The 22,978-nt window shown below is 47.1% G+C and overlaps 1 protein-coding gene across 2 annotated transcripts; it reads left to right on the plus strand.

Moving 5' to 3' along the window:
- Nucleotides 1-17,042: 17,042 nt before the first annotated feature.
- MANEAL (mannosidase endo-alpha like) lies at nt 17,043-22,048 on the plus strand. Of its 2 annotated transcripts, XM_065885459.1 has the most exons (4): nt 17,043-17,595; nt 18,797-18,906; nt 20,222-20,298; nt 21,412-22,048. In XM_065885459.1, the coding sequence occupies exons 1-4, from the start codon at nt 17,043-17,045 to the stop codon at nt 22,046-22,048; spliced, it is 1,377 nt and encodes a 458-aa protein (XP_065741531.1). The 2 variants fall into 2 exon arrangements, with proteins under 2 accessions (XP_065741531.1, XP_065741539.1); XM_065885467.1 differs by lacking the exons at nt 17,043-17,595; nt 20,222-20,298 and having other exon boundaries at nt 18,836-18,906.
- Nucleotides 22,049-22,978: the final 930 nt, after the last annotated feature.

Raw genomic sequence — 22,978 nt, forward strand, 5'->3', positions numbered from 1 at the left:
GTCCTTTGCTCAGAGAAGATGGTCCTCTCACCAAATTCAAGGATAAGCAAAGATTGCTACTGGCTAATCATTTTCATCCCATTCCAACGTGTCAGGGTCACCTTAGGCATGGACATGTGATACAACCCAGGTCTTCTGATTGGGGATTCTAGAAAGTGTTTTCCCTCCTAATAAAAAGAGATGCATGAGGCAACATCCCACTTCTTCTCTAAATCATGTCTGCATTTGACATCTGGAGCTGCTGCAACAATCTTGGCATCATGAAGAGAGATATCTCAACACTTTCAGCTAAGAATTTTCAGTTGTATGTAACTGGAAACCCAACTAAAACTGGCTTGAACAAAACTGAGATTTTTTTTTTCATTCATTTAACTGAATGAGGTAGATCTGTGTAGAACAACAAGATTTTGCATTGGGATTGTGGTAGAGTGCTAGGTAATCTCCAAACCTGGATATTCTACAAAGGAATGCAATTGCAATCCTAGGACTGAAAAATACAATAATGTATTTAACACAATAAATGGACCTAACATCAGATTAGACACGGCTCATTTTAGGATTAAGGAGCAGGAAGATAGATCAGTATATAATATCCATACTGAAAGAAAAGAATGAAAAATATAAAGAAGAGAGGGATAGACACATGGGACATGATGAAAATGCCTAAATACAAAAAATTAGAGTCCTAGAAAGATAGGAGAGAGAAAATGGGAAAGAAGTAATATTTGACAATAGAGTAGTTAAAAATTTTCTAAGACTGATGAAAGACATATACTCAATCCCAAGCAGGATAAATGCAAAGAAAATCACATCTAAGCACTTCATGGGAAAACTGATGAAAACGAAAAACAAAGAAAAAGTGTTAAAAGCAATTAGGAAAGAAAGATATATTACCTCCATAAGAGCAACATTAAGACTAACAACAGACTCAACAATATAAATGCTAAAATCCAGAAGATGATGGAATGTTATCTTTAAAGTGTGGAAAGAAAATAACTGTTAATCTAAAATTCTATACCCAGTGAAAATATCATTCAAAAATGAAAGAAAAATACATAAGTTTTCAGACAATCAAAATCTGAAAAAAGTTATTCATCCACAGACCCACACTAAAAGAAATATTAGAGGGAATTTTTCAAGCAGAATGAAAATAAGCTCAAAAGGAAGTATGAATATGAGGAAGGAATGAATAACAATGGAAAGAGTAACTATATAGGTAAAAATAAGTGAACAATAACTATATAAATCAACAGTGTCTAGTGGAGCTTTAGACATATAGAGAATTAAAACACACCACAAAAATGGCACACGGTGTGGGAGCAGATAAATGGAATTAAAATATTTTAAGATTCTTGTATTGTTCAGGAAGTTGTAAAATAATTAATTTATATTAAAATTTAACAAGTCAAGGATTCATGCTGTAATCACCATGACAGGGAAAAACAGTTTAAAAATATATATATATATAATTATATATATATATAATTTAAAACTATTTTTTGTTTATATATATGTAAAATAAGTGAATGCAGAGAAATATGGAATAATAAAAACAATCCAAAAAAGGTTTAAAAGAAGAGAGAAAAAAGGAACACAGAACCTGTGGGAGAAATAGAAAACAAATACTAGCATGATATTTTGAAACTCAAAAGTGTAAGTGCCTCTTTTAAATATAAATGGACTAAATACCTCTATTAAAAAACAAAGATTGTTAGATTGTTTATTTTTATTTATTTATTTTTAAAATAAATTTATTTTTCACTGCATTGGGTCTTCGTTCCTGCGCATGGGCTTTCTCTAGTTGTGGCGAGTGGGGGCTACTCTTTGTTGCAGTGCAGGCTTCTCATTGCAGTGGCTTCTCTTTGTTGCAGAGCACGGGCTCTAGGCTCGCGGGCTCTAGAGCACAGGCTCAGTAGTTGTGGTGCACGGGCTTAGTTGCTCTGTGGCATGTGGGATCTTCCCAGACCAGGGCTCAAACCCATGTCCCCTGCATTGGCAGGTGGATTTTAACCACTGCGCCACCAGAGAAGTCCCAGATTGGTTTGTTTGTTCGTTTGTTTTAATTTATTTATTTCTGGCTGTGTTGGGTCTTCATTGCTGCACACGGGCTCTCTAGTTGTGGCGAGCAGGGGCCACTATCTGTTACAGTGCACAGGCTTCTCATTGCGGTGGCTGCTCCTGTTGCAGAGCACGGGCTCTAGGTGCACAGGTTTCAGTAGTTGTGGCTCACAGGCTTAGTTGCTCCACAGCATGTGGGATCTTCCCAGACCAGGGCTCGAACCCGTGTCCCCTGCATTGGCAGGCAGATTCTTAACCACTGTACCACCAGGGAAGCCCCCCAGATTGGTTTTTAAAAAGCAACTCATTACTGCTTTTAAAAATCTGAAATATAAGGATACAGGTATGTTAAAGGCTGTAAAAGACATACTCTACAAACTAACTAAAAGAAAATTGGTGAAGCTAAACTAATATAATACAAAGTAGACTTTAAGGCAAGATGCATCCCCACATACTGCATAAAGAATGAAATGCCAATAAACTAGGAAGAAAAAATACTAAATTTGTATGTAACTGATAAAATAGCCTCTAAGCATGTAAAAGCACATCATACACACCACACCTCCAGGTCTGCAGTAAAAACGGCGCGAACCAAGAGTCCTGGGAATCAGGGAAAAGAGCATTTGTGCAGAGGAATGAATGTGCAAGACAGAGTACATCCAGGGATATGAACGCAGCCTGAGAGTATCCATGTAATTAGCTGCCGGCTGCTGCAACAAACAAACCTCCAAATGTCAGTGATTTAATTCCACAAATTTATTTCCAGCTTTCATTACATGTCTGGTAAGGTAGGGACCCTATTTATTCACAGTCCTCAAGGAAAGAGGCTGACAGAGGCTTTGACACCTTGACCATCGTGAACATGTGACAGAGAAAGAGGGGCATGGATGAGACACACAAACTCTTAACTACCTCAGCTCTGAAGTAACGCAAGTCATGTCTGCTCACAGATCATTGGCTAGATCCAGTCACAGAGCCCCATTCTAACTGCAAGTGTTACCCAGTCCAAGCTCACACTGCTCGCCACACAAAAGGCCAAGAAATTGTTGGGGCAAGGAATAGCAACTTTATTCAGAAAGCCAGCAGATTGAGAAGATGGGGGACTAGTGCCCCCAAAGAACCATCTTCCCCGAGTTAGAATTCAGGCTTCTTTTCTACTAAAAGGGTAAGGTGTAAAGTCCTGGTTCCGGCCAGACTCCAGAGCGGATGTGGTCATTTCGTCCTTCCTGCAGCCATACACAGGTGGGCCTGGTCAGGATGTTTCCTGTGAGCTAAACAAAGGTATTTTAGCTTAACGCTCATTACCTGGGAGGCAGGGCTCCCAGAGCTGGGCCATTAGGTGTAATTTAAGCTTATAGACAACATCCCTTTTAGTGATTAAGTTGTAGTACTCATTTATCTTATATTTAAAAGTTTGTACTTTTGACTGCCTTCATCCAATTCCCCCATCCCCTGACCTCTGCCTCTGGTAAACACGAATCTGATCTCTTTTTCTATGAGTTTGTCTGTTTGTTTTTGAAGTATAATTGACCTATAACATTCCATTAGTTCCCATTATACAACATGGTGAGTTGATATTTCTGTACATTTCAAAATGATCACCACAGTGATAAGTCTAGCTCTGACATGTCACCATCCAAAGCTATTACATAATTATTGACTCTTCCCCACATGCCTTTCATACCCGTGACTCATTTACTTTGTAACTGGAAGTTTGTACCTCTTAATCTCCCTCACCTATTTCTCTCCTCCCACTGCTCTCTCCTTAAAAAAAAAACAAAAAACTTTTGCTTGCTCTCTTTTCCTCTTTCCTCCTGGGGTCAAATGGTCTTTGTTCCTTCTTATTATAGCATAGTTGCTGCATTTTCCTCTTTTTAGACAGAAGGCTCACCTCAGCCTACTCATAGTATCTGCCCCTTACAATTCTGGTCCGCCCATGACATTGGCTTGCCATAGTGTCTACTGGCTTCTGCTGTGGCCCTGGCTCCACACTGACCTTTCAACTTACCTTCCCAGAGCTAGTTCTGGCAAATTCTTGGGGGAAGAATCTAATTGCCGGGCTTCCCTGGTGGCACAGTGGTTAAGAATCCGCCTGTCAATGCAGGGGACAAGGGTTTGAGCCCTGGTCCGGGAAGATCCCACATGCCGCGGAGCAACTAAGCCCGTGCTCCACAACTACTGAGCCTGCGCTCTAGAGCCCACGAGCCACAACTACTGAGCCCATGCACCACAATTAATGAAGCTCGTGCGCCTAGAGCCCGTGCTCCGCAACAAGAGAAGCCACAGCAGTAAGAAGACCGCGCACCACAACAAAGAGTAGCCCCCACTCACCACCAGCTAGAGAAAGCCTGCGCGCAGCAACGAAGACCCAACACAGCCAAATAATAATAATAAATAAAATAAATAAATTTTTTAAAAAAAGAATCTAATTGCCTAGCTTAGGTCAAATGTCTGTTACTGTGGTCCAAAAAGCTGTGGTCAGGGGAACAGGGTCATTTGGTATAAAGGTGGCCACTTAAGCAGGAGGGTGTGAGTGAGAAGGCACCCCAATTCATGTCTTTCAGTTCATTCCATTGCATCAAACTGGACAGCAGCAAGTGGAGGTGACTATCCTTGCCAGAAGCCTCCACTTGTCCTGGTAGCTGCTCCGGTCATGGCGGCATTATACAGAAACCCCATGAAGGCACGCAGCATTTGCCTTGGTCGTTGTTGTATCTTCAGTAGCTAGAGCTACGCCTGGCACATAGCATGCACTCAACAAATATGTATTGAATGAATGAATGGGACTTTAATAACATGATTCAGTATTGCCTCCAAACTCCCTTTCCTAGAAATTAAATATCGCAGGGAAGACACTTACTTTCCCTCTGAACTACAAAATCTGATTGTAGAGTTCACTGCTCCCTTTTCTCAGGGTTAAGGGTTGGGCTGAAGTGAAAGCATGAAGGGAGGAGGTATGTACGAGTGTGTGTGTGGAGAGGTTGGTGAGGATAATTATTGGGTGGATTGGGTTGAAATAAAAATCTGGAGGAAGGGGTGAGAAGTAGGAACAGAAAGGCCAGGGGAGAATGTACCATTTTTCTGTCTTGGTGGAAACCAGAGTGATCTCTAATTATCATAGCTTGTTCTTATGACGTCTCTCAAGTAAAATGAACCCATCCTGAACCTTGAGCCCAAGTCCTGCTTCATGTTATAATAATAATGCTTGCTGCTGGTTCTTTGCCAAGCATGTATTAAATGCCTTGTTCTGTTTAATCCTTACTACAAATGTATTAGATGGCTCTTGCCGTATATTTCCTTGTTCCCTTCCCATCCAAGATTATAAAAAGGTTATTTACATCTAGTTATCCATTTAATTTGTTTAAATTCACTTTCATTTTTAACCAAAATGATATTGTATGTAGTATTAAATGTCAAATAGTACTATAAGGCTTATTATAAAAATAGAAAGTCCTTGCCTTTCCCCTCGCCCCATCCCTGAGTTTCATCCCCCAGAGCCAACTGCTTTCAACACTTTTGGTTGTATCTCCTGGTATTACCTCACATTCACTGAAGATGGTACTGAGTCTGGCACAAGGTGGGCCCTTTGTACGCGGGGTTCTTTCTTGCTCTCACTCTGCTCTACAAGCCTAGGGGTATGGTCAGTTGGGGCGTGATGAGGTCACTAATATATACAAAGCAGTTCATGAACAACTAGCTAACATTTACTAGCTCAGGAGACAGTATTGCACAACGATTCAGAGCACAGGCAGACATAGGCTCAAATTCTAGCCCACTCTCTTTCTACCTCTCTAAGCCTTTGTTTCTTCACCTGTAAAATGGGGAAAGACAATACTCATGACACAAGATTGATACAAAGACAAGGGTGTGGGTGTGGAAAATCAAGTACCCTAAAACATGGCTTCTGATCCATTCCATCAGACAGAGAAACCATGTCTGGAAAAGGTCTTGAAAGATAGGTGAATTTGAACAAGAAGGAAAAAGAAAGGCTATTACAGAAAAGAGAAGAATTGAAGTGCAGACTTAAAGGCAGAGATGAAGATAGTGTGTTTGAGGAATAGTGAAAGTCGACTGATGTAAGTTGAATGTTGGGCTCTTTTTAGGTGTAAGAGGTCATGTCAGATAGGCAGCTGAGGAAAGCCCTGCCAGGGTAGACCCACAGAGTATTACTGTAGGGTGGGTAGGCAGGAATAAGTCAGCGTGCAAGGAGCACTTGTTGGTGAGCAGCAGGCAAAATGGAGTGGATTCAGGCAAGGGGCAGACTCAGGTATGATGTAACCAAGCTTTGCCTGTTACTCCAGAGACCTGATTGAGAGTTCTCAGAGAAGTAGCTTAATTTGAGCCTCATAAGATAGAGTTATACTAGATGGTCTTTAAGAGCTCTTTCAGTCCTAATGTTCTATAATTTCTATCTCATAGTATTTATAGAGTGACAGTGGAAATATAGAAAAAGAGAAAGAATTTAAGTGTTTTGCAAATAGTATCAATATGACTTCGTCACCATTTGGACACTGAGAATAAAAAAGTGTACCAAGAGTGACTAAAGTTTGAATATGTGTGCTTGAGACATTGGAGTGCCCTTCAGTGGGGAAGTGGGTAGTGGAAGTGACTGTAAAACACGCAAAGGAAAATTCTAGTAGATGTATGAAGAATAGACCAGGCATGTTCCTGTCTCTAGGACTTTGAACTTGATATTACCTCTGCCTGGAACTCTCTTCCTCCAAATGTCTGCATGGTTTCCTTTATGTCTCCCTTCAGGTCACCCTCACAGTGAGGTCTTCCCTGACCAACAAACTAAAAATTACAAACCTTCCCCACCCTGGCACTCCCTCTCCCCTAGCCCTGCTTTGCTTTTCTCTATAGCATTGATCATCACCTGGCCACTCCATTTTATTCATTGACTGCTAGACACCCTAATATGGAAACTCTGTAGAAACAGTATTCAAAGGATATCATTGCGTTGGAGAGTTTAGGGAAAACAAACAATAAAGATACAGAAAACAAATAAAATGGTGAAAAAAAAGGGAGAATTGTTAACTCCCGGAGGAAAGAAAATTGAACAAAAAAGGAAGTGTGATCATGGTTCACACTTGGCCCAATAGTGAAAAATATTATAGAAAATATCGTATCCACTAGGGATTTAACCTAAAATAATAATACTGCCACATGGGAGCATTGAAAGTGGAAACTTGTGAGAGGGGTATAAATCAGGATATCTATCAATTTCAGTCATTCCTAGAGATACCTGTCCTGGGTGTCTTCCTGCTCCTAGCGGGGGCAGACTGCCTGTTGGACTTCCACAGCTGTCATCCTGGGGCTCCCTGGAGCTTTTCTTCTGTTGGATTTCCTTTTTACCAGATCCCAAGTTTCCCCTCACTTTTTTTAGTTACCCCCTCATTATATCCTTTGGTGGCTTCCTCTCTTCTTTCTGATTTTGTTCGCCCTTCTCTGAATGGCCTTGGCAAGGGATTGGCTTAGGCACGAGCCTATGACACAATTTTGGTCAATGAGAAATAATGGGACATTGACTGGGAGCTTCTCAAAGAGTTTCTCTTACTCTTTAAAAGGGTTATAAGACAGCCATTTCCTCCTCTGCATCTGAATATTGTTACGTGGGTATGTGATGCTTGGAGCTGCTTCCATCCTTTTTCAACCATGAGGAGAAAGCCAAAGAAAACACAGACAGATGATCTGATGCCCCAATGTCTTTGAACCACTAGATTAACCATCCCTAAATCTTGCCTACCTAAAGACTCCTCAAGGGATTTCCTGGAAGCCCAGTGGTTAACTGCAGGGAGCTTCCACTGTAGGGCGCACGGGTTCAGTCTCTGGTCGTGGAACCAAGGATCCTGCATGCTGTGTGGCCAAAAAAAAAGTGGAGTAATAAGCCCACTATATTTTATTTTATTTATTTATTTATTTTGTGGTACGCGGGCCTTTCACTGTTGTGGCCTCTCCCGTTGCAGAGCACAGACTCCGGACATGCAGGCTCAGTGGCCATGGCTCACGGGCCTAGCTGCTCTGTGGCATGTGGGATCTTCCCAGACCAGGGCACGAACCCATATCCCCTGCATCGGCAGGCGGACTCTCAACCACTGCGCCACCAGGGAAGCCCAAGCCCACTATATTTCAAATCCCAAAATGTGGTCTGAGACCCTCAGAATCAGCACCACCTGAGATCCTGTTAGAAACGCAGAATCTCGGGCCTCACCCTTGACCCACTGAATCAGCATTTGTATTTTAAGCCTACTGAATCCAGAACCCAGAATCTGGATTGATATGTCCGTTAAAGTTTGTGAAGCACTGCTTTAAGCCATCTTTAGCTATTTCCCTTCTTATTTGCAGCCAAACACATTCTAACTGATAGAGTGGATGAAGCAGACATCTTTCAAGCCATGTGTCACACCTCCTCGGCCCACTTTGACTTCAGCAGGAGCTTCTGTGGTAGGCAGAATTCTAAACATGTCCCCATCCCCACGAACCCTGTCCTCTGGCTGTTCTAACACCAATCTAGTTAGTGCTGTGAAGGGATTTTGAAGATGGGATTAAGGTTACTATGCAGCTAACCTTAAAATAGGGAAATTATCCTGGAATATCCAACTGGGCCTAACGTGTCACTTGAGATCTTAAATTTTTTTAAAATTTTATTTATTTATTTTGGCTGTGTTGGGTCTTCGTTGCTGCGTGTGGGCTTTCTCTAGTTGTGGCGAGCGGGGGCTACTCTTTGTTGCGGTGCGCAGGCTTCTTCTTGCAGTGGCTTCTCTTGTTGCAGAGCATGGGCTCTAGGCACATGGGCTTCAGTAGTTGTTGCACACGGGCTTAGTTGTTCCGCAGCATGTGGGATCTTCCTGGACCAGGGATCGAACCCGTGTCCCCTGCATTGGCAGGCAGATTCTTAACCACTGAGCCACCATGGAAGTCCCTTGAGATCTTAAAAGTAGAAGAGGGAGGGCTTCCCTGGTGGCGCAGTGGTTGAGAGTCCGCCTGCCGATGCAGGGAACGCGGGTTTGTGCCCAGGTCCGGGAAGATCCCACATGCCGCAGAGCGGCTGGGCCCGTGAGCCATGACCGCTGAGCCTGTGCGTCCGGAGCCTGTGTTCCTCAACGGGAGAGGCTACAACAGTGAGAGGCCCGCGTACCGCAAAAAAAAAAAAGGAAAAAAAGTGGAAGAGGGAGGTGGGAGATGAGCCAGAAGAGGAGGTCTGAGAGATTCTAAGTGTGAGAAGGGCTGGACCTGAGATTGCTGGCTTTGAAGTTGGAGGAAGGGGGCCACAAGCCAAGACATGCAGGCAGCCTGTAGGTGAGAAAGATCCCCAACTGTTGGTCAACAAGAAAACAGGAACTTCAGTCCTACTGTTGCATAGAACTTGGATTCTGCCAATGATCTGGGACATGGATTCATTCCCAACGCTTCCACAAAGGAGCATAGTCCTGCCAACACTTTTGTTTTGGTCTTGTGTGACTCTAAGCAGAGAACCAGCTGAGTCACACTTGTGCCCAGAGTTTTGACTTCCAGCAACTGTGTGATAATATATTTCTGTGCTGTTTTAAGCTGCTAAATTTGTGGCAATTTTTTATAACAGCACAGTCAGGGTAGACAGTTCTGTGCAAGCCTAAACTTACTTCTCACTGGCAGCATCCCACTTCAATCATACAATGTGTCTTTCTGTCTTAATGCCTGCCTCAGGACCTCCTCTGATATCAGGGAGCCTACTTGGCACAAAGGAGACCAGAAGTATGAGGAAGTTAACAGCCCTAGAGAAAACACTCACCCAGAAGATCGGGGACCAGTAGATGATTGCCTTAGTCTTGAACCTCTTAATTCTAAATGGTATTTTATTTTGTTTTATTGCTTTCTTTTGGCTGCCCTGCACAGCACATGTGGGATCTTAGTTCCCCAACCAGGGAACGAACCCACGCCCCCTGCAGTGGAAGCACAGAGTCTTAACCACTGAACCACCAGGGAAGTTCCTTGAACCTCTTAATTCTGGGAGGCATTCGTACACTTCTCAGAAGTCCTGGTGAAACAAATGCCCCATTATCCACAGCAGTGATGCCGAAACCTGGTCTCTGTGCGCCAGCACTGAATTGAATCTGGGAGGCAGAGTTTTGGGTGAAGCAGGAAAAAAAAAAATAGCTTTATTGGCGAAGCTTTATTGCTTTGCCAGGCAAAGGGGGCCACAGCGGCCTAATGCCCTCAAAATTGTGCGTCCCGACCTGGAGAGAGTAGTGAGGAGTTTTATTGTGAATGGTTCAAAGAGGGGGGCATGACCAGCTCATGGACATTCTTCTGATTGCTTGGTGGTGAGGTAATTGGGAGTCAGTATCATCAGCCTTCTGGTTCCAACAGATCTGGGGTCTATGTGCTTGTGGGCAGCATACAGGTAACTTCTCCCACCTGATGGGGGCGTTCAGTTTCTGCAAAACAGCTCAAAGATAGTGTTATGCGTATCCCTTGAGGGGGAACCAAGACCCTGCCCCAAGGCTGCACTCTTGTTTTTTAAAAATATTTATCTATTTATCTGGCTGCACCGGGTCTTCGCTGGGGCATGTGGGATCTTCGTTGGGGCCTGTGGGATCTAGTTCCCTGACCAGGGATCGAACCCTGGTCCCCTGCATTGGGAGTGCGGAGTCTTAGCTACTGGGCCACGGGGAAGTCCTGCACTATTGTTTCCTGACTGTTCCTTCCTTGTCTCCGCATCCCCTCCTTTCCCTGATTAGGACCTGTTTGAACCTGCCCTTTGGAACTCAGGGAAGGTCGTGGGGGCTGAATGAAGCCTATTTCCTGCAAACAAGAAATGGGGGACACAGAAAAGCTTTTGTGCCCAGGAGCTCCACAGGGTCCTGCTCGGTTTCAGCAGTAACCCCCATCATGCACCATTAGTTTTTTTTTTTTGCGGTACGCGGGCCTCTCACTGTTGTAGCCTCTCCCGTTGCGGAACACAGGCTCCGGACGCGCAGGCTCAGCGGCCATGGCTCACGGGCCCAGCCGCTCCGCGACACGTGAGATCTTCCCGGACCGGGGCACGAACCCGCATCCCCTGCATCGTCAGACGGACTCTCAACCACTGCACCACCAGGGAAGCCCCGTGCATCATTAGTTTGGCTTTTCTTTCTTTCTTGTCTCATTCTTTTCAGATCCTCACTCTTGCTTCCTAGAATTACCTCTTAAAGGACCTCCCTGCTCCCAAGTCGTTTTCTCAATCTCTGCTTGACATTGACAGGTGTACAAGTTAATAAAGGGAAACCTAAGTAAAATGGAGTCAGAAGACCAGAAGGTGGAGCTCTCCTGCATGTACCACTTTGCATCAGTACAGATCCCAACAGGAAGAGAAGGTACCTTGCTTCTCCAATAGGAAGTGACACTACTTAATTATATTGCCAGCTGGAAGAATACAGATTTTTCTCCTTGCCTGGCAACAACTCAGCCAATAAGAGACTGGCGCAACTCAGCCAATGAAAAGCCACTATACTTCAAACTCACAGTATCCTCCAATAGATTTTTTTGCCCCTCCCAACTTTCCCCTCTCTATAAAGTTTCCTCTCCTTTGTTTTACCAGGACTTGCATGTGGTTCCCCAAATAGTTGTTTGTCCCAAATTGCAATTCTTTGCTGCTCCTGAATAAACCTGTTTTGCTGGTAAAACAACTGGCTGTTTCAGTGTTTTAGGTTAATATGTGCAACCGATAAAGTCTCCTCCGTGAGCTCATCTCACTTAGAATAAAATTGTAATTTACTAGATTATTTCAGGGTTTCACACTGAAACCAGGCCTCGAGGAAACCAAATCAGGAATTCCATACCAATAAGTTTTCCTTCTCTTTTAATGGCATTGCCTTTTGATAGAAAGATTGAATCTATCCTCAGCACCAGAGAGAAAAATCCCAAAGAATGATTGTAATCGAGGACTCTTGGGTCAGTGTCCATGATTGGTACAACGGGAAACAGAGCGCTATTGTCAGTTCACCTTGGGTCAGAGTTCTAGCCCTGGGTCAAACCATTAGGGATGGGTGGTAGTGTCAAGGACTCCAGGCATGGCCAGTGGGGACCACCACTGTGTTGCAGAGCAGTCCCAGAAATAGTGGAATAATTGAGAGCTGGGGAACCTTCCCACTAGTTATCTAAGACCACACTACCCACTCCCAATTCTCTTACTTCCTCTTTAATGATTCTTTCTCAGTTTACTTCACATGTTCTTCCTCTGCTCAACCCATAAATCCTGGTGTTCCTGAAAGTTCCATCCTTATTCTTTTTCTCTTATTCATTCCCAGAGTCGCTCACCACTATACCACCAATGCCTCTTAGGGCTTCTGGGAAAGGGAAATCAGTTTTACCGTTGTCTGTTTGTTGGCAAAAGGAAGCATGCTGCCTGTGGCAGTCATTTTGTGTTTTGAGTGGAGCCAGTTTTGGTGTGAAGTCAATGATGGGGACAGCAGAGCAGTGAGATGGAAGCATCCCAGGTCCCTAATGACATTGTTGAACCAGGGCATCTACCCACTCTGCCCTCCCATTGGATTTCCTGCGCTGTGAGATATGTTTCCACATTGTGTAAGCCAGTTTGAATCAGGTGTTTGCTATTGGAGCTGAAAGCATTCTACTTAATTCACACTTTTTTTTCTTTTTTATTTAAATTTATTTTTTATTGAAGTATGGTTGAATTACAATGTGTTAATTACTGCTGTATGGCAAAGTGATTCAGTTATACATATATATACATTCTTTTTCATATTCTTTTCCATTATGGTTTATCACAGGATATTGAATATAGTTCCCTGTGCTATACAGTAGGGCCTTGTTTATTCATTCTATATATATCAGTTTGTTTCTTCTAATCCCAAACTCCCAATCCAACCCTCTCCCACCCCCCTCCCCCTTGGCAACCACCAGTCTATTCTGTGTCCCTGATTATGTTTCTGTTTCATAGACTGGTTCCTTTGTAACATATTTTAGATTCCACATATAAGTGATATCATATGGTATTTGTCTTTCTCTTTCTGACTTACTTCACTTAGTATGATAATCTCTAGTTGTATCCGTGTTGCTGCAAATGGCATTATTTTGTTCTTATTTATAGCTGAGTAGTATTCCATTGTATATATGTAGCAATCTCCTTTTTAAAATTATTTATTTATTTAATTTTGGCTGTGTTGGGTCTTCGTTTCTGTGCGAGGGCTTTCTCTAGTTGTGGCGAGCGGGGGCCACTCTTCATCGCGGTGTGCGGGCCTCTCACTGTTGTGGCCTCTCTTGTTGCAGAGCACAAGCTCCAGATGCACAGGCTCAGTAGTTGTGGCACATGGGCCTAGTTGCTCCACGACACGTGGGATCTTCGCAGACCAGGGCTCGAACCCATGTCCCCTGCATTGGCAGGCAGATTCTCAACCACTGCACCACCAGGGAAGCCCCTGTAGCACATCTTTTTCATGCATTCATCTGTTGATGTACATTTAGGTGGTTTCTATGTCTTGGCTATTGTAAATAGTGCTGCTATGAACATAGGGGTACATGTATCTTCTTTTTTTAAAAAAAATATTTATTTATTTGGTTTGCGCTGGGTCTTAGTTGCAGCAGGAAGCCTCCTTAGTTGCGGCACACAGGCTCCTTAGTTGTGGCCTGCAAACTCTTAGTTGCGGCATGCCTGTGGGATCTAGTTCCCTAGGCAGGGATGGAACCCGGGCCCCCTGCATTGGGAGCACAGAGTCATAACCACTGTGCCACCAGGGAAGTCCCAGAGGGTACATGTATCTTCTTGAATTACAGTTTTGTCTGGATATATGCCCAGGAATGGGATTGCTGGATCATATGGTAATTCTATTTTTAGTTTTCTGAGGAAACGCCATACTGTTTTCCACAGTGGCTGCACCAACTTTAATTCCCACTAACAGTGTAGGAGGGTTCCCTTTTCTCCACACTCTCTTCAGAATCTGGTATTTGTAGACTTTTTAATGACAGCCATTCTGACTGGTGTGAGATGATACCTCATTGTAGTTTTTTTTTTTTTTTTTTTTTTTTGGTAGTTTTTTTTTTAATTAGGTTATTCTATTTTATTTATTTAAATTTATTTATTTATTTATTTTTGGCTGCATTGGGTCTTTGTTGCTGCACGTCGGCTTTCTCTAGTTGCTGCGAGCGGGGGCTACTCTTCGTTGTGGTGCGTAGGCTTCTCACTGCGGTGGCTTCTCTTGTTGCGGAGCACAGGCTTTAGGCGCACGAGCTCAGTAGTTGTGGCACGTGGGCTTCAGTAGTTGTGGCTCTCGGGCTCTAAAGCACAAGCTCAGTAGTTGTGGCGCATGGGCTTAGTTGCTCCACAGCATGTGGGATCTTCCTGGACCGGGGCACGAACCCTTGTCCCCTGCATTGGCAGGCGGACTCTCAACCACTACGCCACCAGGGAAGCCCCTCTCATTGTAGTTTTGATTTCCATTTCTCCAATATTAATTCACACTTAATGCTGTGAAATAAAATTCATATTTTATGGCAAGACCAGAAAAATTTAAACATAAAAAATTTCATGGATTTCCCTGGTGGCGCAGTGGTTGAGAGTCCGTCTGCCGATGCAGGGGACACGGGTTCGTGCCCCGGTCCAGGAAGATCCCACATGCCGCAGAGCGGCTGGGCCCGTGAGCCATGGCCGCTGAGCCTGCGCGTCTGGAGCCTGTGCTCCGCAACGGGAGAGGCAACAACAGTAAGAGGCTTGCGTACCAAAAAAAAAAAAAAAAAAAATTATGTGCCCTTTGGCCTCCTCTCTCCCCACACTGTGCATTGTATAACTGTTTCATGCATCGACCAAATCTTCCCCATCAGCAGAAATACCTGCTCAACTATAAAGAGCAACATTCTCCTAGCATCAATAAGACAACTCCTTAAAGATAACATTCTTATTTTTAAAAATTCTTTTCCACTATGGTTTATTTCAGGATATTGAATATAGTTCCCTGTGCTATACACTAGGACCTGTTGTTTATCTATTTTATATATAGTAGTTTGTACCTGCTAATCCCAAACTCCTAATTTATCTGCTACTCCCTTTGGTAACCATAAGTTTGTTTTCTATGTCTGTGAGTCTGTTTCTGTTTTGTAAATAAGTTCATTTGTATCATATTTTAGATTCCACATATAAGTGATATCATATGGTATGTGTCTTTCTCTGTCTGACTTACCTCACTTAGTAGGATAATCTCTAGGTCCAACCATGTGGCTGCAAATGGCATTTTTCAATCTCTTTTATGGCTGGGTAGTATTCTGTTTTCTATATACACCACATCTTCTTTATCCATTCATCTGTCAATGGACATTTAGGTTGCTTCCATGTCTTGACTATTGTAAATAATGCTGCTGTGAACATTGGGGTGCACGTGTCTTTTCGAATTAGAGTTTTCTCCAGATATATGCCCAGGAGTGGGATTGTAGGATAATATGGTAGTTCTATTTTCAGTTTTTTTAAGGAACCTCCATACTGTTTTCCATAGTGGCTGCACCAATTTACATTCCCACCAACAGTGCTAGTAGGGTTCTCCTCACTTCCTCCAGCATTTGGATAACATTCCTTCTTGCTAAGGGATCACATGGGGCTTTGATCTGGATTATGTAAACTGTCAGTAATACGTCATTTAATGTACAGCCCTCTGTCTCAAAAAAACTTATATAACTCTGCCTTGACTTTTAATGGGCGGAACAGCTCTCAGAGCTTTCTGAGATGCTCTTCCCAGGTTATAATCCTCAAATATGGCTCGAATAATATTTTCCATTTCTGTCTTAGATCGACTGGTTAATTTTTCGTCGACACTCCCATGAATTCTCCTGAATGTACTTTCCTGGGCTCCAAACCTACCCACATTTCCCACATTGCTCCTCTTCCTGAGTTTCCGACAATTCATTTACTTAAGAAATGAGAATCTGGCGCCTACCAGTGTGCCAAGCCCTGTTTTAGACACTGCAGATATAGTGGCTGATGAAACAGAATTGTTGTCTTCATGGACCAGAGAAGGAGGCAGACGATAAACAAAACTTTTTCTTAATGAGTCAAATAATGAGTAACGCAGAGTAGGAACTTAATCAGTGTTGAGTGAAAAGCTTAACATTGTCCCTAGAATATCACATCAGAGTCTGTTATTCACTCCACAAGCAACCCTGGGCACTGAGTGTCACATCCTGTTCTCCAAGCTCTTGGAATCAAAAAAGGTAAAGGTGACCCAGTGCCGGCTCTCTGGAGCTCAGAGTCCAGAAGGAACTTCGAGCAAGTGTTGAGTGCTAATTTTGTTAGGCCCCGTAAAAACTGCTTCATGGTAGCCATCTTATTTAGTCCTCACTGACTATAGGAGGTTGTCCAAGGACAGAGAGCTTGGGACAACTGGCCCGAGAGCAGGCAGGCTGGACAGTGACAAGAGCTCTGGCGAGGAGACAGTCCTGATCCTTGGACTTAGGCCCAGTCCATGTGACCTTGCGCAAGTCACGGTCTCCCTCATCCTCCCACTCTAGCCAGTGTCTGTAATGTCTGACTCCTAACGGGGAAGGAGGTCGTTGGAGAGAGGGACAGCCACAGACACTGCTTTCTTCCCCACCCTGCCCTATGCTCCCACGCCCTCCAGCGCCACCGCTTGGACCTTCTCCTGGGTTGCGGGAGGAGGGCATTCCCTTTCCCCCAGCGGGCTCCCTCGCCGCTGCCCCAGGCTGAAAGGCGACAGATCCTCCGCGAGCCACGCGCCTTGACTTTGGCCCCTGCTCCTTTGGCCCGGGATCTCGTAGCTCTCCCCGTCCACTCCCCCCGCGGCTCGCGACCAGTTGGTCTGCGCCGCCTGCACTCTCTGTGTGCCGGGCCCGCCCGCACTGCGGGGGAGAGGCAGGGAGCCGCCCACGCCGCGCTCGGCGCTCGGAGTCGCCGTCTCCCTGGGACGCGCGCGGGCTGCGCGACGCGCGGGAGCCGGGCGGGCAGCCATGGCGCGGCGCGCCGGGAGGTAGCCGGGCGGGACGCGGAGAGCGCGGGGGCCGCCATGGCCCGGCGGCGGCGCCGCGCCTGCATCGCGCTGTTCTTGGTGCTGCTCTTCGCTTTCGGCACTCTCATGGGCCTGCGCACGCTCAAGGCTCCGGACGGACTCCCGGCCCTGGGCCCCGGCCTGGAGCTGGCGCCCTTTGAGCGACGCCCCGAAGGGGGCCCCGCGCCGGCCGCCCGGGCCCCGGCCGCCCCCGCCGCGCCGCCGCCGCCGCCGCCGCCTCCGCCCCGCACCACGGGCCCGGGCAGCTCCCCGGGCCCGGCCCCAGCGGAGGCCGAGCCCGCCCCCGGGCAGAGTCTGCGCGTCTACTCGGACCTGCACGCCTTCTACTACTCGTGGTACGGGAGCCCGCGGCGCGAGGGCCACTACATTCACTGGGACCACGTCATGGTGCCGCACTGGGACCCCAAGATCTCGGCCAGCTACCCCCGCGGCCGCCACAGCCCCCCCGAAGACTTGGGCTCCAGCTTCTACCCGGAGCTGGGGCCCTACAGCTCCCGGGACCCCGACGTGCTGCGGGAGCACATGAACCAGCTGAAGGAAGCCGCCATCGGTGAGCTCCCCCTTCCCCGTCGCTGGGCCCCCAGCCTCGCCTTTCTTCGTTCCCACACCCCAACTTCCACTGCTCCTATCACGGGGCCGTTGGTCCCACTCAGCCTGGCTTCTACCTCTTCTCTTCTAGAACTCTCATCCCATGCTCACCAGGAGGCCCCGCCCCCATCTCCTAGTTTTCAGACTCCTCCACCTCTGCCTTCTGACCCCCTACCATTCCAGGGCCCTTTCCTAGAGCAGAGCTGCTGGGAGGGCCAGTGGAAGGCGTTTGCACCAGGGCTGTCCCAGGTAGGGAGAGCGAGTAGAGGAGGGCAGTCTATTGGGCTTCTCGGTTTGGGTTAAGTGAGGCCTGGGTGCCCTGGCCCCGCAGGAGTGTGGGGTTCAGAGCAGTAGTGCCTGGGATGGCCTCTGCTTTCACACTAGGCACAGGGTAGGGCAGCAGCCTTTCCTGAGTTTGCTGGTTGCAGAAAGGAAAGTTTGCCCACGTTGTATGATGGACCCTGCTCTATTTGCTGTAAGGGGCCTGGGAGCTTTTCAAGTACTCTGCTTGAAAAGAAGCCAGCCCCCCTGTAGGCAGGCTGGGGTGGGGAAGCTGACTTATTTCAGATTTTGTCACTGAATTCTGCTGGATTTTACAGTACATTTCAATTTCTCTGGAAATGGTTAATGTGTGGTGGGAAAATCGAATGCCAGAGACAGTGGTGGGAAGTATTCACAGATAAATAGCACAGAGGCCATCCCTCAAGATTCTACCATCTAGAGGGGCAGACAGTTGAGACAAATGTTATTTCCCACGGGAAGGGTAAAATGACCTCTGCTCAGGGCTCCTCTCCCTGAGGGACCTCAGAGGTGCTCCTCTCCCCCAGAGACAGGACTGTGCCTTCCAGGTGGGTGTGTCATTGTCCACCCGTTTCCCTTTGTTTAACTACTTGCTAATGCAGGCCAGAGGCTGCCGAGGCTCCCGGCTCCTTCCTGGCCTGGCACGTTAGGGTTCCTGCAGTCACTGAGCTTCAGCACCGAGAGCGTGGACAGCTCCAGGACTCACAGCTCAGGGATCTGATCTGCAAGAAGAGAACCTGGCAGGAGTCTCCCTCAAGGTTTCATTCAGAAACCATTCTGCAGTTGGAGATGGTTTGTGAGGAAGGAATTCTCTGTTGTGGGGTACTGTGTGTCTCTGAAGTAGCCTCTGTGTTGTGTCTCAGGCGTCCTGGTCCTGTCCTGGTACCCACCTGGCATGGCTGATGATAATGGGGAACCCTCAGATGACCTGGTGCCCGCCATTCTGGACACTGCCCATCAGTACAACATCCAGGTGAGTCTCCAAGAAGATGTCAAATGCTCTCTGGCTGATTCTGGAGATGTCCCCTCCTCCGCCCACAGGGATAGTGCCTCTACCAAAGTTCTTGGCGTTAGCCCAGGTATACAAATACGTAGCAAGTGTGGTGTTGGGGGTAGGGGTCTAATAAATAATGCCTATGTCACTTTTTTTTTTGAATTTTATTTTATTTTTTATAGAGCAGGTTCTTCTTAGTTATCTTTTTTTTTTTTTTTGTGGTACGCGGGCCTCTCACTGTTGTGGCCTCTCCCGTCGCGGAGCACAGGCTCCAGACGCGCAGGCTCGGCGGCCATGGCTCACGGGCCCAGCTGCTCCACGGCATGTGGGGATCTTCCCGGACCGGGGCACGAACCCGTGTCCCCTGCATCGGCAGGCGGACTCTCAACCACTGCGCCACCAGGGAAGCCCAGTTATCCATTTGATACATATTAGTGTATATATGTCAATCCCAATCTCCCAATTCATCCCACCACCACCACCCCGCCACTTTCCCCCCTTGGTGTCCATACGTTTGTTCTCTACATCTGTGTCTCTATTTCTGCCCTGCAAACCGGTTCATCTGTACCATTTCTCTAGGTGCCTATGTCACTCTTATTTTTTGAGTTCTGAAAAAAATTTTTGGGAAAAATATAGGATAAATGGGAGACTAAATTAATATCACGGTGATAAGAGGTTAGGTTGGAGACCCTGATCCTGGAGAGAGGGCAGGCAAGGGCCAAATAGGCCCACAGACTGAACTCCAGCCTCAACTCCCTAGGGGGAGGCAGTGCTGGGCCTCAAGGAGTAAAGCACAACACGTGCTCTCATCAGGCAGGCTCTTTCAAGAGGAAGGATGGAGCTGGCCAGTTACTTTTACCAATCAAGTAAGTCACTGCCCTTACCTGTGTGTGGCAAAAGAAGAAAAACGATGAAAACGAGCCCCACTGCTGTTCCTGAGCCCATCACTGGCACATTAAACAGATCATGGCACGTTTTCCTATGGACACGTCTTCCCACAGTTTCAGGCAGCTAGTGCCAACCACTGGGAGCTGGCCCATAAGTTGAAACCTATTGGCCAGCCTGCAACAGCCCATCAGAATGATTCCCAGAGGCCCTGCTGTGGGAGGTGGGAAAACTCACCCCTGTTTTTCGGGCCCTGAGGGCAGTGGTTGCTTTTATTTACACTGTGCCCGTGACTGCCAGGCCTCTCCTGAACTCAGCCTCTTCTCCAACCCGTAGTTGAAGCACGAGCCTTATGGCTTGTGGCCTCTGGACAGATACTCACCTGACCAATATCTCCTGTTTGTGGCAGGTGGCCTTCCACATCCAACCCTACAAGGGCCGAGATGACATCACTCTGCATGACAACATCAAGTATATCATTGACACGTAAGGCTGCTCTGGGACCTGGATTTTGGTGGGGATCTAAATGGGGGTAGGGCTAGAAGGCTTGGAGGCGCAGGTCAAGAGACAAAAGGGCAGAATGCCCGTGTCCCCAGCATCTAAAAAGAGTAAAAGAGTACTGGGCTTGGAGACGGCAACCTGGGTTTGAATCCTGGTTCTGCGGCCTCCATTCTGTGATCAGAGACTGGCAGTCCTCTTAACCTTTGAGTCTTGTGAGAGTTAACATGAGCTAATATATGTGGAAAGTGGCTTGCAAATGGCTTGCATATATCATTCATTCAAAAAATATTTATTGAGTGCCTTCAGGTGTCGAGGCACCGTCTGTCCTACGTCCCAGTTGTACAGCAGTGGGTAGGGCTACCAAAGTTTACATCCTCGGGCGGGTGTGCAGTGAGCAGATAGTGGTTATAGATGACAGATCAAATGGCGATCCATACTATGAAGAAGTAATAAGAGAATAAAGCAGGGTGTTAAGAGTGTGCCCAAGAAACAACTTCAGAATGGGTGGTCCGGTGAGCTTCTCTGAGGTGACATGTAAGCCAGCGCCTAAAGGAAGAGTCAGCTCTGCAGAGATCTGGGGCAGGCAGAAAACTCCAGGCAGAGGGCTGTCAGATCCAAAGGCCGTCTGATGGGACAAGCTTGACGGAAGCCAGTGTAGCCGGAGTGAAGCGACAGACGGGGTAATAGCAGGAATGGCGGTGGGCAGGGCCAGATCAAGTAGGTGGGGCCTTGCTGGTCTCAGTAAGGAGCAGTCAGATCTGATTTATGCTTTAAAAAGAGACTGGGTTATAGGGAGGTGGAAGTGGGAGCCTGGAGACCAGTTAGGTGGCTGTCGGTGCAGTCCAGATAGAAGATGGTGGTGGCTCGGCCTGGGGCAGGGAAGTGAGGCTTAAACAGAGGAATGACAAGGCTCGGGGAAGGGTGGGAGGGAACTGGGTTCTTGCTTAGAGGCATGATGAGTCCAACTGTGGAGTCCAACTGGATTCAAAATCGTGCTTGGACATCAGGAAAGATCTCACTCGTGGCCAGCCCTCCGGCTGTGCTGGCTTCTTTTCTCTTAGGCTGCTGGCTCAGCCTTTTCTTCCTCCTGCTCCTCAGGTATGGCTCCCATGGTGCATTTTACCGCTATAAGAACAGCATGGGTAAGAGCCTCCCACTCTTTTATATCTATGACTCCTACCTGACATCCCCTGAGGCCTGGGCCCACCTCCTGACACCGAACGGGCCCCACTCAATCCGCAACACCCCCTACGATGGGGTCTTCATAGCGCTGCTGGTGGAGGAGGGCCACACCCATGACATCCTGGCCGCCGGATTTGATGGCATGTACACCTACTTTGCCTCCAATGGTTTCTCCTTCGGCTCCTCCCATCAGAACTGGAAAGCTGTGAAGAACTTTTGCGATGCCAACAACCTCATGTTCATTCCCAGCGTGGGGCCCGGCTACATTGACACCAGCATCCGGCCCTGGAACAACCACAGTACGCGGAACAGGGTCAACGGCAAGTACTATGAGACGGCCCTGCAGGCAGCCCTGACCGTGAGGCCCGAGATCGTCTCCATCACCTCCTTCAACGAGTGGCACGAGGGCACCCAGATTGAGAAGGCCATTCCCAAGAAGACGCCGACTCGGCTGTATCTGGACTACCTGCCTCACCAGCCCAGCCTGTACCTAGAGCTGACGCGCCGCTGGGCGGAGCACTTCATCAAAGAGAAGGAGCAGTGGCTGATGTGAGGGGCCTGCAGGCAGGGGCGGGAGGTGCTGACGTCCCAGCCTCACTGGAAGATGTCACCACGTGGGGCTCGGCTGAGGTTGTGGGCACTCGCTCCCAAGTCAGCGGCTGAGTGCTTCTGAGGCAGGTGGGTGCCAGAGTGCCCTGCAGGAACAGGAAACTAGGTGGTGTTCCAGAGAGGGAACCCCAGGGGCTGGCCGGTGGCTGGGCTTAGCCCAAGGCAGCTCCACATCCTCAGTCAGAACACTTTAAGACAAGCCCTTCTAGCTTGGAACTCAGCTGGTTCGTGTTCTGGAGTCACCAAGTCACTGGTCTTAGAAGGGTGTCAGGGCTCTGGGCTAGCATGCACCCTGCTCTCTGCCAACCTGCGTCCTCTCCAGGCCTCCTTCCCACGTCATCTGTCTTCCCCAAGTTAGGGAACCACATTTAAGACTTTCTAAAAGGGAACATTCTCAGTTTAAGCTCTTCCCAGTAGATTCCCGAACCCAGTTATCAGGAAATAATCCTGAGCATTCACACGTTCATTCAACACGTACTCTGCGAGCACCTTACCGCGTGCCAGGTGCTGGGGGAAAACTTGACCAGGAATGGCTCCTGTCTTCCGAAGCGTACAGGAGCCTGTTTTCCTAATTTGGTGTGGCCTTGTAGCTAGTGCCTAAGCACAGCTATAAGTTTTTCCTTTTTGCTGTTTTGCCCAGTGCTGGGAGTTCAGTTCTTTTTCCTCGAAAATACCTCTGCGCTCCAGAGCCTCCGTTTTCCTAGGTAAACATTTAGCTCCAGGGGGAGGACTAGGACACCCCCCTCCCTTTAGCTGCCTGAACTGAATGAGGCCCACTCACTAGAGCCATTTTCAGTGCGACTGTGATTTGTATTAAAAATGACTTGTTGTTCCTATTCTCAAATCAGCTTTCCTTTTGATCCCTTCAGGACCA

This window comes from Phocoena phocoena, chromosome 1 (assembly GCF_963924675.1).
Source record: "Phocoena phocoena chromosome 1, mPhoPho1.1, whole genome shotgun sequence".
Taxonomy (NCBI): domain Eukaryota; kingdom Metazoa; phylum Chordata; class Mammalia; order Artiodactyla; family Phocoenidae; genus Phocoena; species Phocoena phocoena.

Coding starts and splice junctions, on each gene's coding strand:
- MANEAL (XM_065885459.1), top strand. CDS start 17,043: ATGGCCCGGCGGCGGCGCCGCGCCTGCATCGCGCTGTTCTTGGTGCTG. Junction 17,596..18,796: donor GCTGAAGGAAGCCGCCATCG/GTGAGCTCCCCC, acceptor GTTGTGTCTCAG/GCGTCCTGGTCCTGTCCTGG. Junction 18,907..20,221: donor CCCATCAGTACAACATCCAG/GTGAGTCTCCAA, acceptor TGTTTGTGGCAG/GTGGCCTTCCACATCCAACC.